A 13,268-nucleotide genomic window follows, 5' to 3' on the forward strand; every position below is an offset into this window, starting at 1 on the left:
CACTTCACTCAGATGTAAAGAGTAGTCACAACACTCCCAGGAAAAAGGCTATGGTGGCAGGGCCATGTAGGAAATAAAGGGACAGAAGGAGCTGCATGAGAAGAAAACATAAAGGGGGTAGGAGAGAGGAGTGAGTAGGATCCTGTCAAGAGATAAAGTGTGATGGTATGTATAAAAGAATGAAAATATTAAAATTATGTTTATTAATATTTTTACATTATTTCTCTGTATTTTTGCACAAACTTCTAACTTGGATCCATAAAATACTTTGTTATACATAAAAGTCATTTTTTGGAGTGGCCATTTTTGAACTGTGTCATCATATGTTATTTATTGAATATGGCTGTTGAATTCTATATTAAGAATTAATTCAGCCATAGATACCTCACTTTCAGCAGTTAAAATACATACATAGTGTTTAAGTGCAAATGTTAAACATTTTTATTATCAAAGAATTGTGTTTTGCAAAGTACTACTGTTGAAGAATTTGCATTTTAAAACACACATTGCTTTTAGTCAGTTTAGCATAACTCACTTGCTATTCCATTACAAATGTGATAATTATAATATGTAAAATGCATGATGTACATTTTCATATTGACTTGGAGATAAGAAAAGACAATTTTCCTTATGACCTACAGGTGCACACAAGGTAAGACTTGAGAAAAGTCAGGAACCTGCAAGCATTGACAGGAGAATTAAAAATAAGGAAATCAAGCCAAATTTGAAGAGTGTTCTTCTTGCTATTTGGGTAAAGTAAAATATTTCTGTTAACAAGCCAGTTAAAATGACCTGTGTAATATTCTTATAAAGTTAAGAATATGATAAGTTGTTTAATTTAAATTTGCATGAATGGTTTGGTGTCTCTTAAATAAATTACTAAATTATACATTTTCCATATAATGAAAAGAAATATCTCCCTTATTTGATATTACTAAAGAAAGGTATAGGGTTAGAGAATAATGATGCACAATTAATTAATTTTGATTTATTTTTAATTGATTTGATACAATTTTGTGTTTATTCTCTCTGAAGGATTTAACAAAATTACATGAATCTGATGAACTCTGCATCACCACATAGCCCACACCCCAAATAATATCATAATATTTAAAACAAAATCTTTTGTTTTTCTCTACAATAAACAGGCCTGTCATAGTAGTAACAGGCATAGGAATGCATACATAGTTCCTTCCAATTTCCTAGTCATATTCTGAATATTTTTCTTTATTTGTAACATTCTTTCAGGCATACAGATTGCATGTTCGCAATTTTCACACACATACTCTTTTGCAATTAGTGAATATTACACTGTGACTAACACTTCTAAGCGTCTTGAAAATAACATCAATGGAATTTCTTAACTCACACTAGAATTTGCATTCTCACATTGCATATCTTCCCAGTTTTGAGTTATTTATTCTTTCTTAGAGATATTTGTTCTTTCATTTTTCATTTTTCTACTCAATCCATCCCATTCCTTTTTGGAAATATATTATTTTACAATTAAAATATACTATGGCACTTTTCCCTTTCCTCATTATTTCCATTTATACCAAACCCTTTCTCTTAACTGTACACAAAGAACTACAGGCAAATAGGAACACTGAGAGAGGGATAAATAACCTTTTCCCTACTCTTTACAAAGTATTAACTAAGCTATTTCTCATGCCCATAGTTCCTTTTTTGATACAGAACTTCTCAGGATATAAGGAGTGTGGTTATCATTTATCATTTACTTTAGAGTGAATCTCTGCATAAAAGAAAATATATACCATATTTACCTTTCTGGATCTTGGATACCTCACTAAGAATGGTTTTCTACTTCCATCCAGTTGCTTGCAAATTCCATGATGCCATTATTTTTAAAAGCTGAGGAAGTTTGTGTAAATGTTCAGCATATCTCCTATCCATTCTTTCGTTGAGGAATATGGCATCTAGGAATCGGTAGAGACAGTGAAGAAAAGTCACCACCTTCTGCTATAGTGCTTGCGATGTGGATGAAGATTAGGTCTACTTTTGTTTTCGATATCCTGGGTTTTTTTGGTATTCAAGATGAATTTGAGAATTGCTCTTTCTATCTCTGTGAAGAACTGAACTGGAATTTTGTTTGGGATTGCTTTGAATCTGTAGATTGCTTTTGGTAAGATGGTCATTTTTACTCTGTTAATCCTGCTGACCCAAATATGGTCTTTACAGGTCCTATCTCCCCTGTGTTGGGTTTTTGGTAATGTCACCCCATTGGGTCCTGGGAACCTTTTGCTTCACTGGCATCTAGCTCTTTCAAATGGATAGCCCCATTTCCAAAATCCCTACTGCTATGTACCTCCATCCAATTTCCTGACCCTCTGAACTTCTCTATCTCCTCTCACACATGATCTTGCCACCCTTTTAATGTCCCTCTCCTCTCTTCAACCCAGATCCCTCTTTACCTCTACTACTCATAATTATTTTATTCCTCCTTCTAAGTAGGGTTGAAGCATCCAAACTTTGGTCTTCCTTTTTCTTGATCTTCATATGGTCTGAGAGTTTTTTTGAGGGTATTTTGAGCTTTTGGGCTAGTATCCATTTATCAGTGAGTATATACTATGTGTGTTCTTTTGTGACTACCTCACTCAGGATGATATTTTCTAGTCCATTTGCCAATGAATTTCATGAAGTCATTGTTTGCAATAGATGCTTAGTACTCCGTTGTGTAAATGTACCATATTTTCTGTATCTATTCCTTTGTTGAGGGACATCTGGGTTGTTTCCATCTTCTGCTTATTATACATAAGGCTGCTATAAACATAGCATAGAAGTGTTCTTGTTATTTGTTGGAGCATCTTTTGGGTATATTCCCAGTAGTGGTATAGCTGGGTCTTTAGGTACAACTTTTTCCAACTTTCCCAGGAACGACCAGTCTGTTTTTCAGAGTGTTTGTACCAGTTTGTACTGGAACCAGCAATTGAGGATGGATCCTCTGTCTCTACATCCTTGCCAGCATTTGCTGTCATCTGAGTTTTTGATCTTAGCCATTCTGACTGGTGTGAGGTGGAATCTAAGGGTCATTTGATTTGCATTTCCCTGATGACTAAGGATGTTGAACATTTATTTAGGTGCTTCTCAGCTATTCAATATTCCTCAGTGGAGAATTCTTTGTTTAGCTTTGTAACCCATTTATAATAGTTTTGGTTATTTGTTTCTCTGGAGTCTAACTTCTTGAGTTCTTTGTACATATTGGATATCCATCCTCTATCTGATACAGGGTTGGAGAAGATCTTTTCCCAATCTGTGGGTTGCCATTTTGTCTTATTGACAGTATCCTTTGTCATACAGAAGCTTTTCAATTTTATGAAGTCCCATTTATCAATATGTGATCTTAGAGCATGAGCCATTGGTGTTTTATTCAATGTGTCAATGTGTTCGAGGCTCTTTCCCACTTTGCCTTCTATTAGATTCAATGAATCTGGTTTTATGTGGAGGTCTTTGATCCTCTTGGACTTGAACTTTGTACAAGAAGATAAGAAAGGATCAATTTGCATTTTTCTACATGTACACTGTCAGTTGAATCAGCACCAGTTGTTGAATATGCTTTTATCCACTGGGTGGTTTTGCTTTCTTTGTCAAAGATCAAGTGACCATAGGTGTGTGCGTTTATTTCTAGGTCTTCAATTATATTCAATTGATCTACCTGTCTGTCTGTCTCTGTACTACCAATACCATAGTTTTTTTTTTTTTTTAATAATTTTTGCTCTGTAGTACAGCTTGAGGTCAGGGATGGTGATTCCCCCAGATGTTCTCTTATTGTTGAGAATCATTTTCAATATCCTGGGTTTTTTGGTATTCAAGATGAATTTGAGAATTGCTCTTTCTATCTCTGTGAAGAACTGAGCTGGAATTTTGTTTGGGATTGCTTTGAATCTGTAGATTGCTTTTGGTAAGATGGTCATTTTTACTCTGTTAATCCCACTGACCCATAAACATTTCTTTTTTCAGCGACATTAGGTTCTTGTCTTTGGTCCTATGAAGGCTCAATAGATACCCAAATGTAGGGTCATCAACGGTGTTGAGGTGGGAGTGGGGTGGGTGGAGGAACAACCTTATAGAATGGTGTTGAGGTGGGAGTGGGGTGGGTGGAAGAACACCCTCATAGAAGTAGGGGGAGGGAAGATGGGATAGGGGCTATCCAGGAGATGGAGAAACTGGCGCAGGTGATAGCATTTGAAATGTAAGTAAAGAATATATTCAATAAAAAGAATGAAAGAAAACTGTCCCACCAAATAAGTTCTTGTCTTAGAGATCTTTCACCAACTTAGATAGAGTCACACAAAGATATTTTATATTATTTGTGGCTATTGTGAGGGGTGTCATTTCACTAAATTCTTTTGCAGTCCGTGTATCCTTTGAGTAGAGGAAGGCTACTGAATTGTTTGAGTTAATTTTGTATCTAGCCGCTTTGCTGAAATTGTTTATCAATTGTAGGAATACTCTGAGGGATTTTTTGGGGATCACATAAATACACTATCATATCATCCACAAATAGTGATATCTTGAATTCTTCCTTTCCAATTTGTATTCCTTTGACCTCTGATTGTTGTCTAATTGCTCTGGCTAGAACTTGTAGTACTGTGTTGAATAGATAGGGAGTGAGTGGGCAGCCGTATTTAGTCCTGATTTTTGTGGGATGATTTTAAGTTTCTTCCCATTAATTTTGGTGTTAGCTATTGGTTTGCTGTATTGTTTTTATTATGTTTAGGTATGGGGGCATAAATTGCTGATATTTCCAAGTCTTTTAGCATGAAGTGGTGTTGTATTTTGTTAAAGGATTTTCTACATCTAATGTGATGATCATCTGTTTTTTTTTCCTTTGAGTTTGTTTGAATAGTGAATTACATTGATAGAATTCCACATATTAAATCAACTCTGCATCCCTGAGATGAAACCTACTTGATCATGCTAACAACTATTTTGATGTGTTCTTGGATTCAGTTTGCAAGACATTTTATTGAATATTTTTGCATCAGTATTTATAAGGGAAATTTGTGTGAAGTTCTCTTTCTTTGTTGGGTCTTTGTTTGGCTTAGGTATCAGTATAACTGTGGCTTCACAGAACAAATTAGATAGTGTTTCCTTTTGTTTCTATTTAGTGGAATAGTTTGAAAAGTATTGGTATTAGGTCATCTTTGAAGGTCTGATAGAATTTTGCACTAAAACCATCTGGTCCTGGGCTTTTTGAGTTGTGAAACTGCTTCTACTTCGTTAAGATATGGGACTGTGTCGACTTTTTATCTGATCCTGATTCAACTTTGATACCTGTTATCTGTCTAGAAAATCATCCATTTCACCTCCAGTGTAGTTGAATATAGGCCTTTGTCGTAGGATTTAATGATTTTTTTTTTTTTAGATTTCTTCAGTTTCTGTTTTTATGGCTCTTTTTTCATTTCCATATTTGCTAATTTTGATAGTGTTTCTGTGTCTTCTCATTTGTCTGGCTAAGGGTTTGTCTATCTTACTGGTTTTCTCAAAGAACCAGCTTCTGGTTTTGTTTTCTCTTTGTATATTTCTTTTTGTTCTTACTTGTTGATTTCAGCCCTGAGTTTGACAATTTTCTGAAGTCTACTCCTCTTGGGTGTATTTGCTTCTTTTTGTTCTAGAGCTCCTGATTTTTGAATAACACCTTTTCTATTTTTTCATAATAACTGGACCAATACTCCCATCTACCCTGTCTCCACCCACAGTATTTTGGAATGGAGTTGGAGTTTGGCTATTATGGTTCTTATTTTTTTCTCCTCTGTTCTTCATCCTTTTTTAAAAAACACTTTTAACCTGCTAACAATAGATAGGAGAGAAAATAGAATAGAAGGGAAAGGGGGGCTGCATTATTGTTAATCTACTTCCTGCTGATTAGGGGTTTGTGTTATCTGTGGCAAGTTTAATCTTTACTCTCAGGATACCTAATTTCTTATTAGTTCATCTTAGCACATGACTGCTTTCAAATAGCAACCAACCGAAAAATAATAAGCCCCCCAAACTATCCCAACTCTTAGGCCCTAGCATTTATATGTCATCAGAAGAGTCCCCAGAATTCCCAATGTCACAAAATTACAGAATTTATAGCTGGCAAAAAATATGCCCTTGCCACAGCATGAGGCAAATCATAAATCCAATCACCGTGTACAATCTGAAGCAAACCTGTATCCTTGACTTTGCATTAGAAAATTAACCTTCATGTATTTCTGAGGTTTTAAAGACACCATCACATCTCACTACATCTCCCCCTTTCTGTTTTAAGACATTAATTGTGCTATGTATGGTGGGAAATTGTGAAAATATAAATCCATTTGCATTGCAACACAAAATGTTCACAGGCTTCCATTCTGATGTTAACACATTCTTAAGTATTGGCTGATTTAATTCAAAGATTCTTTTCTATAATCCGGTGAATATCAGCTGCTCTTTTGTGAAACAACTCATAATTTTTTGCTGTAGGAGCATTGATCCAGGCCCTGAAAGCAAATTTGTAACAAAAAGAAATTGTCTTGGATATCTCTCTTGAACCTACAATCATTGGGCCAGTGGCAACACTTGTCACATGACCTGCACATCCCTGAAAACCTAGACCTTATTTGTTCATATTTACAAAATCCATTGCTGCTAGAAATGGCTTGTCATTTTCTTTTGTGCAAAGTACCATATTTCTCATAGTTAATTCACATTGCATTTTGATATCTGAGACCTTTAGTGAATTCTCCACCATCTCTTTTGAAATGGCCTTATTTCCTGCAGCTGACAGACACATCATGCATTTTTATATCGGAGACCTCTATCTATAGCTAAACCTATCATATTAGCATGGTACGTGTTAGAACCAATATCAGTTGTATTCCTTATCCCCTGGTCCTTGAGTGCTGCTCATATCATTAACGGCCTAAAAACGTTTTTTACATTTGGTATCTGCATTTTTATATGCCACTTTTCTATAACACCTGTCTTTCAGCAGGGTGTGATATGAATTTATTCACAGTTCAAACTTATATTTGTAAAAAAAAAATCAGTGAAGGGCTCCTCAACTTAGTTTCAATCTCTTAAATCAGCTAAAAGATATTATTCTATGGCAGCAGTATCAAATTAAATTTGTTCTTGTAAATCGGAGTATTACCCTTTATCAGCAACTGATTTTTGACAATATTATTCCTGCTGATCTGTTTTACTGTTAACCATTGAAATCACAGACTGTCATCTAGTACAATTGTCACCAATCTGTTCTTGTTTTGAGTAGGCCAGTTATTTAGAATTTGAGTTAGATCAGGCAAGTGCATCCCATATGAAATTGTGACTTCTTTAAATCACCTTAGATCTATCATATAGGACACCATCCTATCTTGTCATAAACTTAGTCCACCCTGTTGGAGGCATATGACATGCAAATACTGGGAAAGCTTTTGATGGTGATCTCCTAACACAGAGTCAGTTGATCCATTATCTGATGGTTCAGTGGGTTTGAAATAAATGGGTGAGCACCCTCATAGAAGCAGGGGGATGGAGGATGGGATAGGGGGTTTCCAGAGGGAAAACCAGGAAAGAGGATAACATTTGAAATGTAAATAAATAAAATATCCACTAATAAAAAAATATTTAGGAAAAAAAATAAAGAACAGAAGTACTGAAAGAAAACGAAATGAGTTCTTTCTTTAAAAACAGGCTGTTTCATCAACTTGTCCTACCTCCTTTTCAGCATTTCTTTGACCTGACTGCACTGTGGTGCAGCTTCTTTCTTTACTCCTGCAAGAAACTTCGTTTCTCTTGCTCACCCACCAGGGCTGAGTACTTATTCCCCCTTTTCTTTCTCTCCTCATGTCCAAAGCACTTCTACTTCCACTTCCACCTGCAAGTCTCCCAGTTGCAGAGCCAACTCTGTAACACTTTTAGAAAAGGGAAGCAGAGCGAACTCTTGTGTTGAAAGACCCCGCAGGGTATCTTTCCGCTGGGGAGACCCCGCTCAAGGAACAATGAGACCACGGGTACGGATGCAATCAGCAAGAGGTTTATTCAGATACACAGGTACCCGGGGCGACAAAGTCTCTCGGGGGACTTGCGTGCCCCCTAGACTCAGGTCTAGGGTTTATATAGGGTAGGGGAGCAGAAAGCGCGTGTACAGAAGCGAGATGCATGGTTACAGGGTTCTCATTGGCTGATTCAAATGAGGCCAGGGTGAAACATTCTCTGGGACTCTGGAAAACAGATAAGTGCTGACTTTAGCCCCAGAAAGCAGACAAGTGCTGACTTAGTCCCAGACGGTATCTTTTTCTGGTACTTCCCTTTCCTGCCCCTGGCCAGATGTCCAACCGCAGATACCCTGCTTGACAAAACGGCAGCTGGCTGGCTTTAACTGAACTCTTCTATCGTGTCTTAAGCCTTGCACAAAATGGCATTACTCTGGCTAAAGCTGTGGGGCTGGGGTCTTTCATTCCCCCATTTTCTTATGTCTCCGAATGGAATCTTTCATTCGGCAGTCTCACCCCTGGTATTCAGGATCTTGTTGTTTTAGCTGATGATATTGTTGGGTAAGGACTAAAGCTTGGATCACTGAGAGCCTGTCTTTCATGAACTGAACTAGGCGATTGAGGATACAGGGCCCAAAGAGCAGGATCAGAAGTATGATTACCAGAGGTCTCATGAGAGAGGAAATTAGCGTGGTGAACCATGGCGACTTGTTAAACCAACCTTCAAACCATCTCTGTTGGGACTCAAATAGTTGTTGTCTATGTTTGAGTCTTTCTCTTAGTTTGGCCATGTTATCTCACACTAGCCCAGTGTGGTCTGCATAGAAGCAGCACTCTTCTCTGAGGGCTGCACACAGTCCTCCTTCCTGCAAGAAGAGTATGTCCAGCCCCCTTCTGTTTTGCAACACTACTTCAGAGAGAGATGTCAGGGACTTTTCTAGGGCACTGACTGACTCTTTTAAGACCTGTATGTCTGTATGTATTGCCTGTTGTAGTTGTCTAAACTGGTTAGTTTCTATCAGGGCGGAAGTTCTAGTCCCTATATCAGTGGCTATTTCTCTCACCGTGATGTCCCCAAGCAGGAGTGTCAGGGTCAAGGACACTGGTTCTCTGCGGTTTCTGACCAGGCCTTCGTAATGGTCATATACGTACCCGGGCTCGTGGTAGGTAACTTTGGGCCACAATTCTACCAAGACACAGAAATCAGAGGCACTGTTTAACACTGAAGTCGAAATGTATGGTGTCAGCCCGGTGTTGCATGCCCAATAAGTCCCATAGGGAGCAACGAGATAAGCAGCGGTAGAAGTCCTTTGAGTCGTATTACAGAGGGCCTGATAGGGGGAAGGTACAGCTCCAACACAAAGCCCCCTTCCTGACACTTCAGACAGGGTTAATTTGTGTTGGGGGGTATTGGAACAATTGGCGGGTGTAGAAGCATGGTTAGTATATGTTCCCGGCACCGCCACCCCTTCATAGTAAGGGGGCCTTGAAACCAAGTACAGCCAACATTCCTGGGTTTTGTCAGGATCTGAGAAATTGAGGGTTAAATACGCTCCTTGTATCAGGTTTAACAGTCTCCGGTGGTCGGATCTGGGAGAGCAGGAGAGGAAGGAGCAGATATTCTGGGAGCGGAAGGGGAAGTTGTAGGGGCCCTAGGTCGAGGCTTAGCAGGGGGTCCCTGCTCAGGGAGGACTCGATTGGGTCTAATTGGCACTCTAGGCGGTTTTTCTATGGTTAGCCTAATCTTAAGGAGTATCCCTGGGTCTGTTCCAGAGGCATATATCCTCAAACCCCAACTGTTTTCTTTAAGCCAGTTTCTATTTTCTTTTCTTTTCTGGGTAAACTTGATAGATATTGGGTTGTAATAGTTTTCTTTACAGGCCCCTTTCGGACTGTTCTTAAATGTACAGCCATTTTCAGGGTATTTGGAGCTATCTCTCTCTCCCTGATTTGGCCCCTCACTACTACTATTCTTATTTATTGTAATTAAATCCCAGGAGGAAGTGGGGTGCCAATAGGTGTCTCCTGTAGTTTCACATCTCTAAGCAGCACAATAGAAGTCTGACGCGCATCCGCATTTATGGCGGAGGCTTCGGGTCTGTCCTTGGGCCGGGCATGCATAGAGGGTAGCCGCCCTTAGGTTAGCACGGTAGAATTGCCCTGAGCACCCATAGGTGCTTCTAACCCCGCTGGGAACACACTGGCTCTCAAGGGGGGGTTTAGCCAGGTCAGTGTGATTTGGGATATCCCACAAGAGGGACCCGGCTGCCAAATTACAGATGTCAGGGGTGAGGTCTGGCCACCATGTCCAGGCGGAGTGGGTCTCAGTGGTGGTCTAGACAGGGTCCCCTTTTTCATTGAGCACAGCCCAAGTCTGTCGAACTGGTATGTGGGGGCTAAAATTATCATGTATCATGGCAGTGGCAGTGCAGATGTAGCTTAAGAGGATTACCAGTCTTTTCTAGAGTCCATGTATCATGGCTGGGCCTGGGAGGAGGAGCTCTTTTTACGTGCGAGGCATGGACCCAGGCAGCAATGTCGTTGACTTTTAGCGCGGTGGGGGTGGTCAGCAGTATGGTGTAGGGTCCCTTCCAGTGCGGTTCTAAGTTCTTAGTCTGATGTCTCCGCACCCAGACGGAGTCACCTATCTGAAAGGAGTGTGGCACCACCGGGCGGTCCAGCTGTTCTTGGTAGGCGGCGGCCAGCGGTTTCCAAACTTCCTTCTGGACTATCTGTAGGGCCTGTAAATGGGCTTTCAGAGAGGGACTATTAGCATAACCAGCAACATGAGGGTCAAGAAAGTGAACAATTGGAGGAGGAGTCCCGTAGAGAATCTCAAACAGGGTGAGCCCATGTGGGCCTGGGGTGTTCCAGGCCCTATATAAAGCGAGCGGTAGCAGGAGTACCCAGTCTCTAGTGCCAGCTGCAAGCGTTAATTTAGTCAAGGTCTCCTTGATAGTTCTATTCATACGTTCTACCTGTCCTGAGCTCTGGGGTCTGTATGTACAGTGTAATCTCCAATTAATCCCCAGCAGCTTGGCCACCAGCTGACTTACCTGGGAGACGAAGGCCCGCCCATTGTCTGACCCGAAGGCTTGAGGCATCCCATACCTGGGGAAAATTTCTTCCAGTAGCTTTTTGGACACTATCTTAGCAGTCTCATGTTTGGTGGGTCAGCCAATGTAGGGAACACACCAGTTCGAAGGTTTGTTCCATGGGCAGGACTGGCTTTCCCTTGTGTATCCAGCGTTCTCCTCCGGACTCATACTGGGCCCCCATTTTCTTTAGTAGCTTTATGTCCTTGTTACTGTAGTGGTACAAGGGATGTTGACTGGGGGCAATTGGACTTTCAGAAGCCAGAGGGAATGCCTGGGAGGTGTCCGGTGTAGTTGTGGCTACCTCCTGGGCGGTGCTGTCTGCCAGTCTATTGCCCAGTGCTTCTGGACTATTTCCCTTCTGATGGCCAGGGCAATGAATAATACTGAGCTTTGAAGGCAGAAACAATGCCCGTAGTAGGGCCAGGATCTCAGTCTTATTCTTAATGTCCTTTCCTTTGGAGGTTAGAAGTCCCCTGGGCCGGTAGATTTTGCTCCATGGATGTGAGCAGTTGCAAAAGCGTACTGGCTATCAGTGTAAACGTTTAACTTTTTACCTTCTGCCAGCTGGAGGGCTTTCGTCAAGGCGATGAGCTCCGCCTTTTGGGCCGAAGTTCCCGGGGGTAGAGCCCTTGCCCAGATCACCTGGCTCTCGGTGGTCACAGCTGCCCCTGTTCTTTGCTGTCCATCGTCTAGGAAACTACTGCCATCCGTGTACCACCTGAGGTCGGCGTCTGGAAGTGGCTGGTCCGTCAAGTCCGGCCTGGTCCCATGGACTTCAGCTAGGATATGGAGGCAGTCGTGTTGTTCTGGCTCCCCCAGGAGCAGAAGCAGGGTGGCAGGATTGAGAGCCACGGGGGGGGGGGGGGCAAAGCGAACACGGTCAGTATCTAGGAGTAGTGACTGATAATGAGTCATTCGGGCGTTGGACAGCCAACGGTCTGGTAGCTGTTTGACCAGAGTCTCTATCGCATGGGGAGCATGGATGATGGTCAGGGGCTGCCCCAGGGTTAGCTTCCCATTGAACGTCTTCCAGGGCTGCAGGAGAGAAGTTCCGAGCTCGTCAGCTCCTTCGCTCACCCGCCAAATACAGATCAACCCAGCTGGGACGTACAGAGTCAGAGAGCGCGGCGCGGCTGACAAACAAACAGACAACAGAAAGACATGGGGCTGGCCAGCTTACCTCCCGACGGTGGGTCGGTGGTCCCTGGGTGGGGGTCTCCAAATCCCGGACGAGCCCCCACCTGAAAGACCCCCCGCAGGGTATCTTTCCGCTGGGGAGACCCCGCTCAAGGAACAATGAGACCACGGGTATGGATGCAATCAGCAAGAGGTTTATTCAGATACACAGGTACCCGGGGCGACAAAGTCCGGGGACTTGCGCGCCCCCTAGACTCAGGTCTAGGGTTTATATAGGGTAGGGGAGCAGAAAGCGCATGTACAGAAGCGAGGAGATGCATGGTTCCAGGGTCCTCATTGGCTGATTCAAATGAGGCCAGGGTGAAACATTCTCTGGGACCCTGGAAAACAGATAAGTGCTGACTTTAGCCCCAGAAAGCAGACAAGTGCTGACTTAGTCCCAGATGGGACTTTACCCACCCCATGTGAAGCTCTGGAGGATAAGCCTCATCTAAATTTTGCACCTATAAATAAGACAGTTTTATGTTAGACTAGCAAGTTTTGTCACACAGTAATAGCCCAGACCACATTATTTATAGGTGCAAAATTTAGATGAGGCTTATCCTCCAGAGCTTCACATGGGGTGGGTAAAGTGCTCACAGTCTGAAGGACGGAATTATCTTCTATAATTTGCTCTCATATTAGCTCTATTAATGGCTAGGTTTCAGAATAGTCAGATGTAATCTGCTTGCAATTGAATTGCCTTCCCATGTTTAGTGACTTAATGATGGAGTTGTACACATTTCAAGGGCCTTCAAAACTTAAATATTGTTTTGACAAAAATTAGAATAAATGTTTCTTCATTAGGAAACTAGGTTCTCTGATACTGAGGTGTTATTATAAAAATAAAAAACATGAAGAAAATTCTGAACCAAATTATGAAATAAATTCTTCATAAACCTTGTATCTAAAAGTACTCCCTAGCATACAGAATTCTAAAGCTATTCTGCCATGAGAAATCAGGACTACATTTATAAAAAATTTTAGTGTAACCATGTTTGTGACATTT

General features: G+C 41.2%; 1 protein-coding gene across 1 annotated transcript in view; it reads left to right on the plus strand.

Moving 5' to 3' along the window:
- LOC127692776 (solute carrier organic anion transporter family member 6C1-like) overlaps window positions 1–13,268 on the plus strand; it is a 109,721-nt gene that overhangs the window by 41,934 nt on the left and 54,519 nt on the right. Inside the window, exon 4 of the mRNA XM_052193373.1 lies at window positions 642–751. Coding sequence (XP_052049333.1) covers window positions 642–751 — 110 coding nt within the window. The remainder of the gene's footprint in view (window positions 1–641; window positions 752–13,268) is intronic.

Source organism: Apodemus sylvaticus, chromosome 9, assembly GCF_947179515.1.
Source record: "Apodemus sylvaticus chromosome 9, mApoSyl1.1, whole genome shotgun sequence".
In the NCBI taxonomy this organism is placed as follows: Eukaryota; Metazoa; Chordata; class Mammalia; order Rodentia; family Muridae; genus Apodemus; species Apodemus sylvaticus.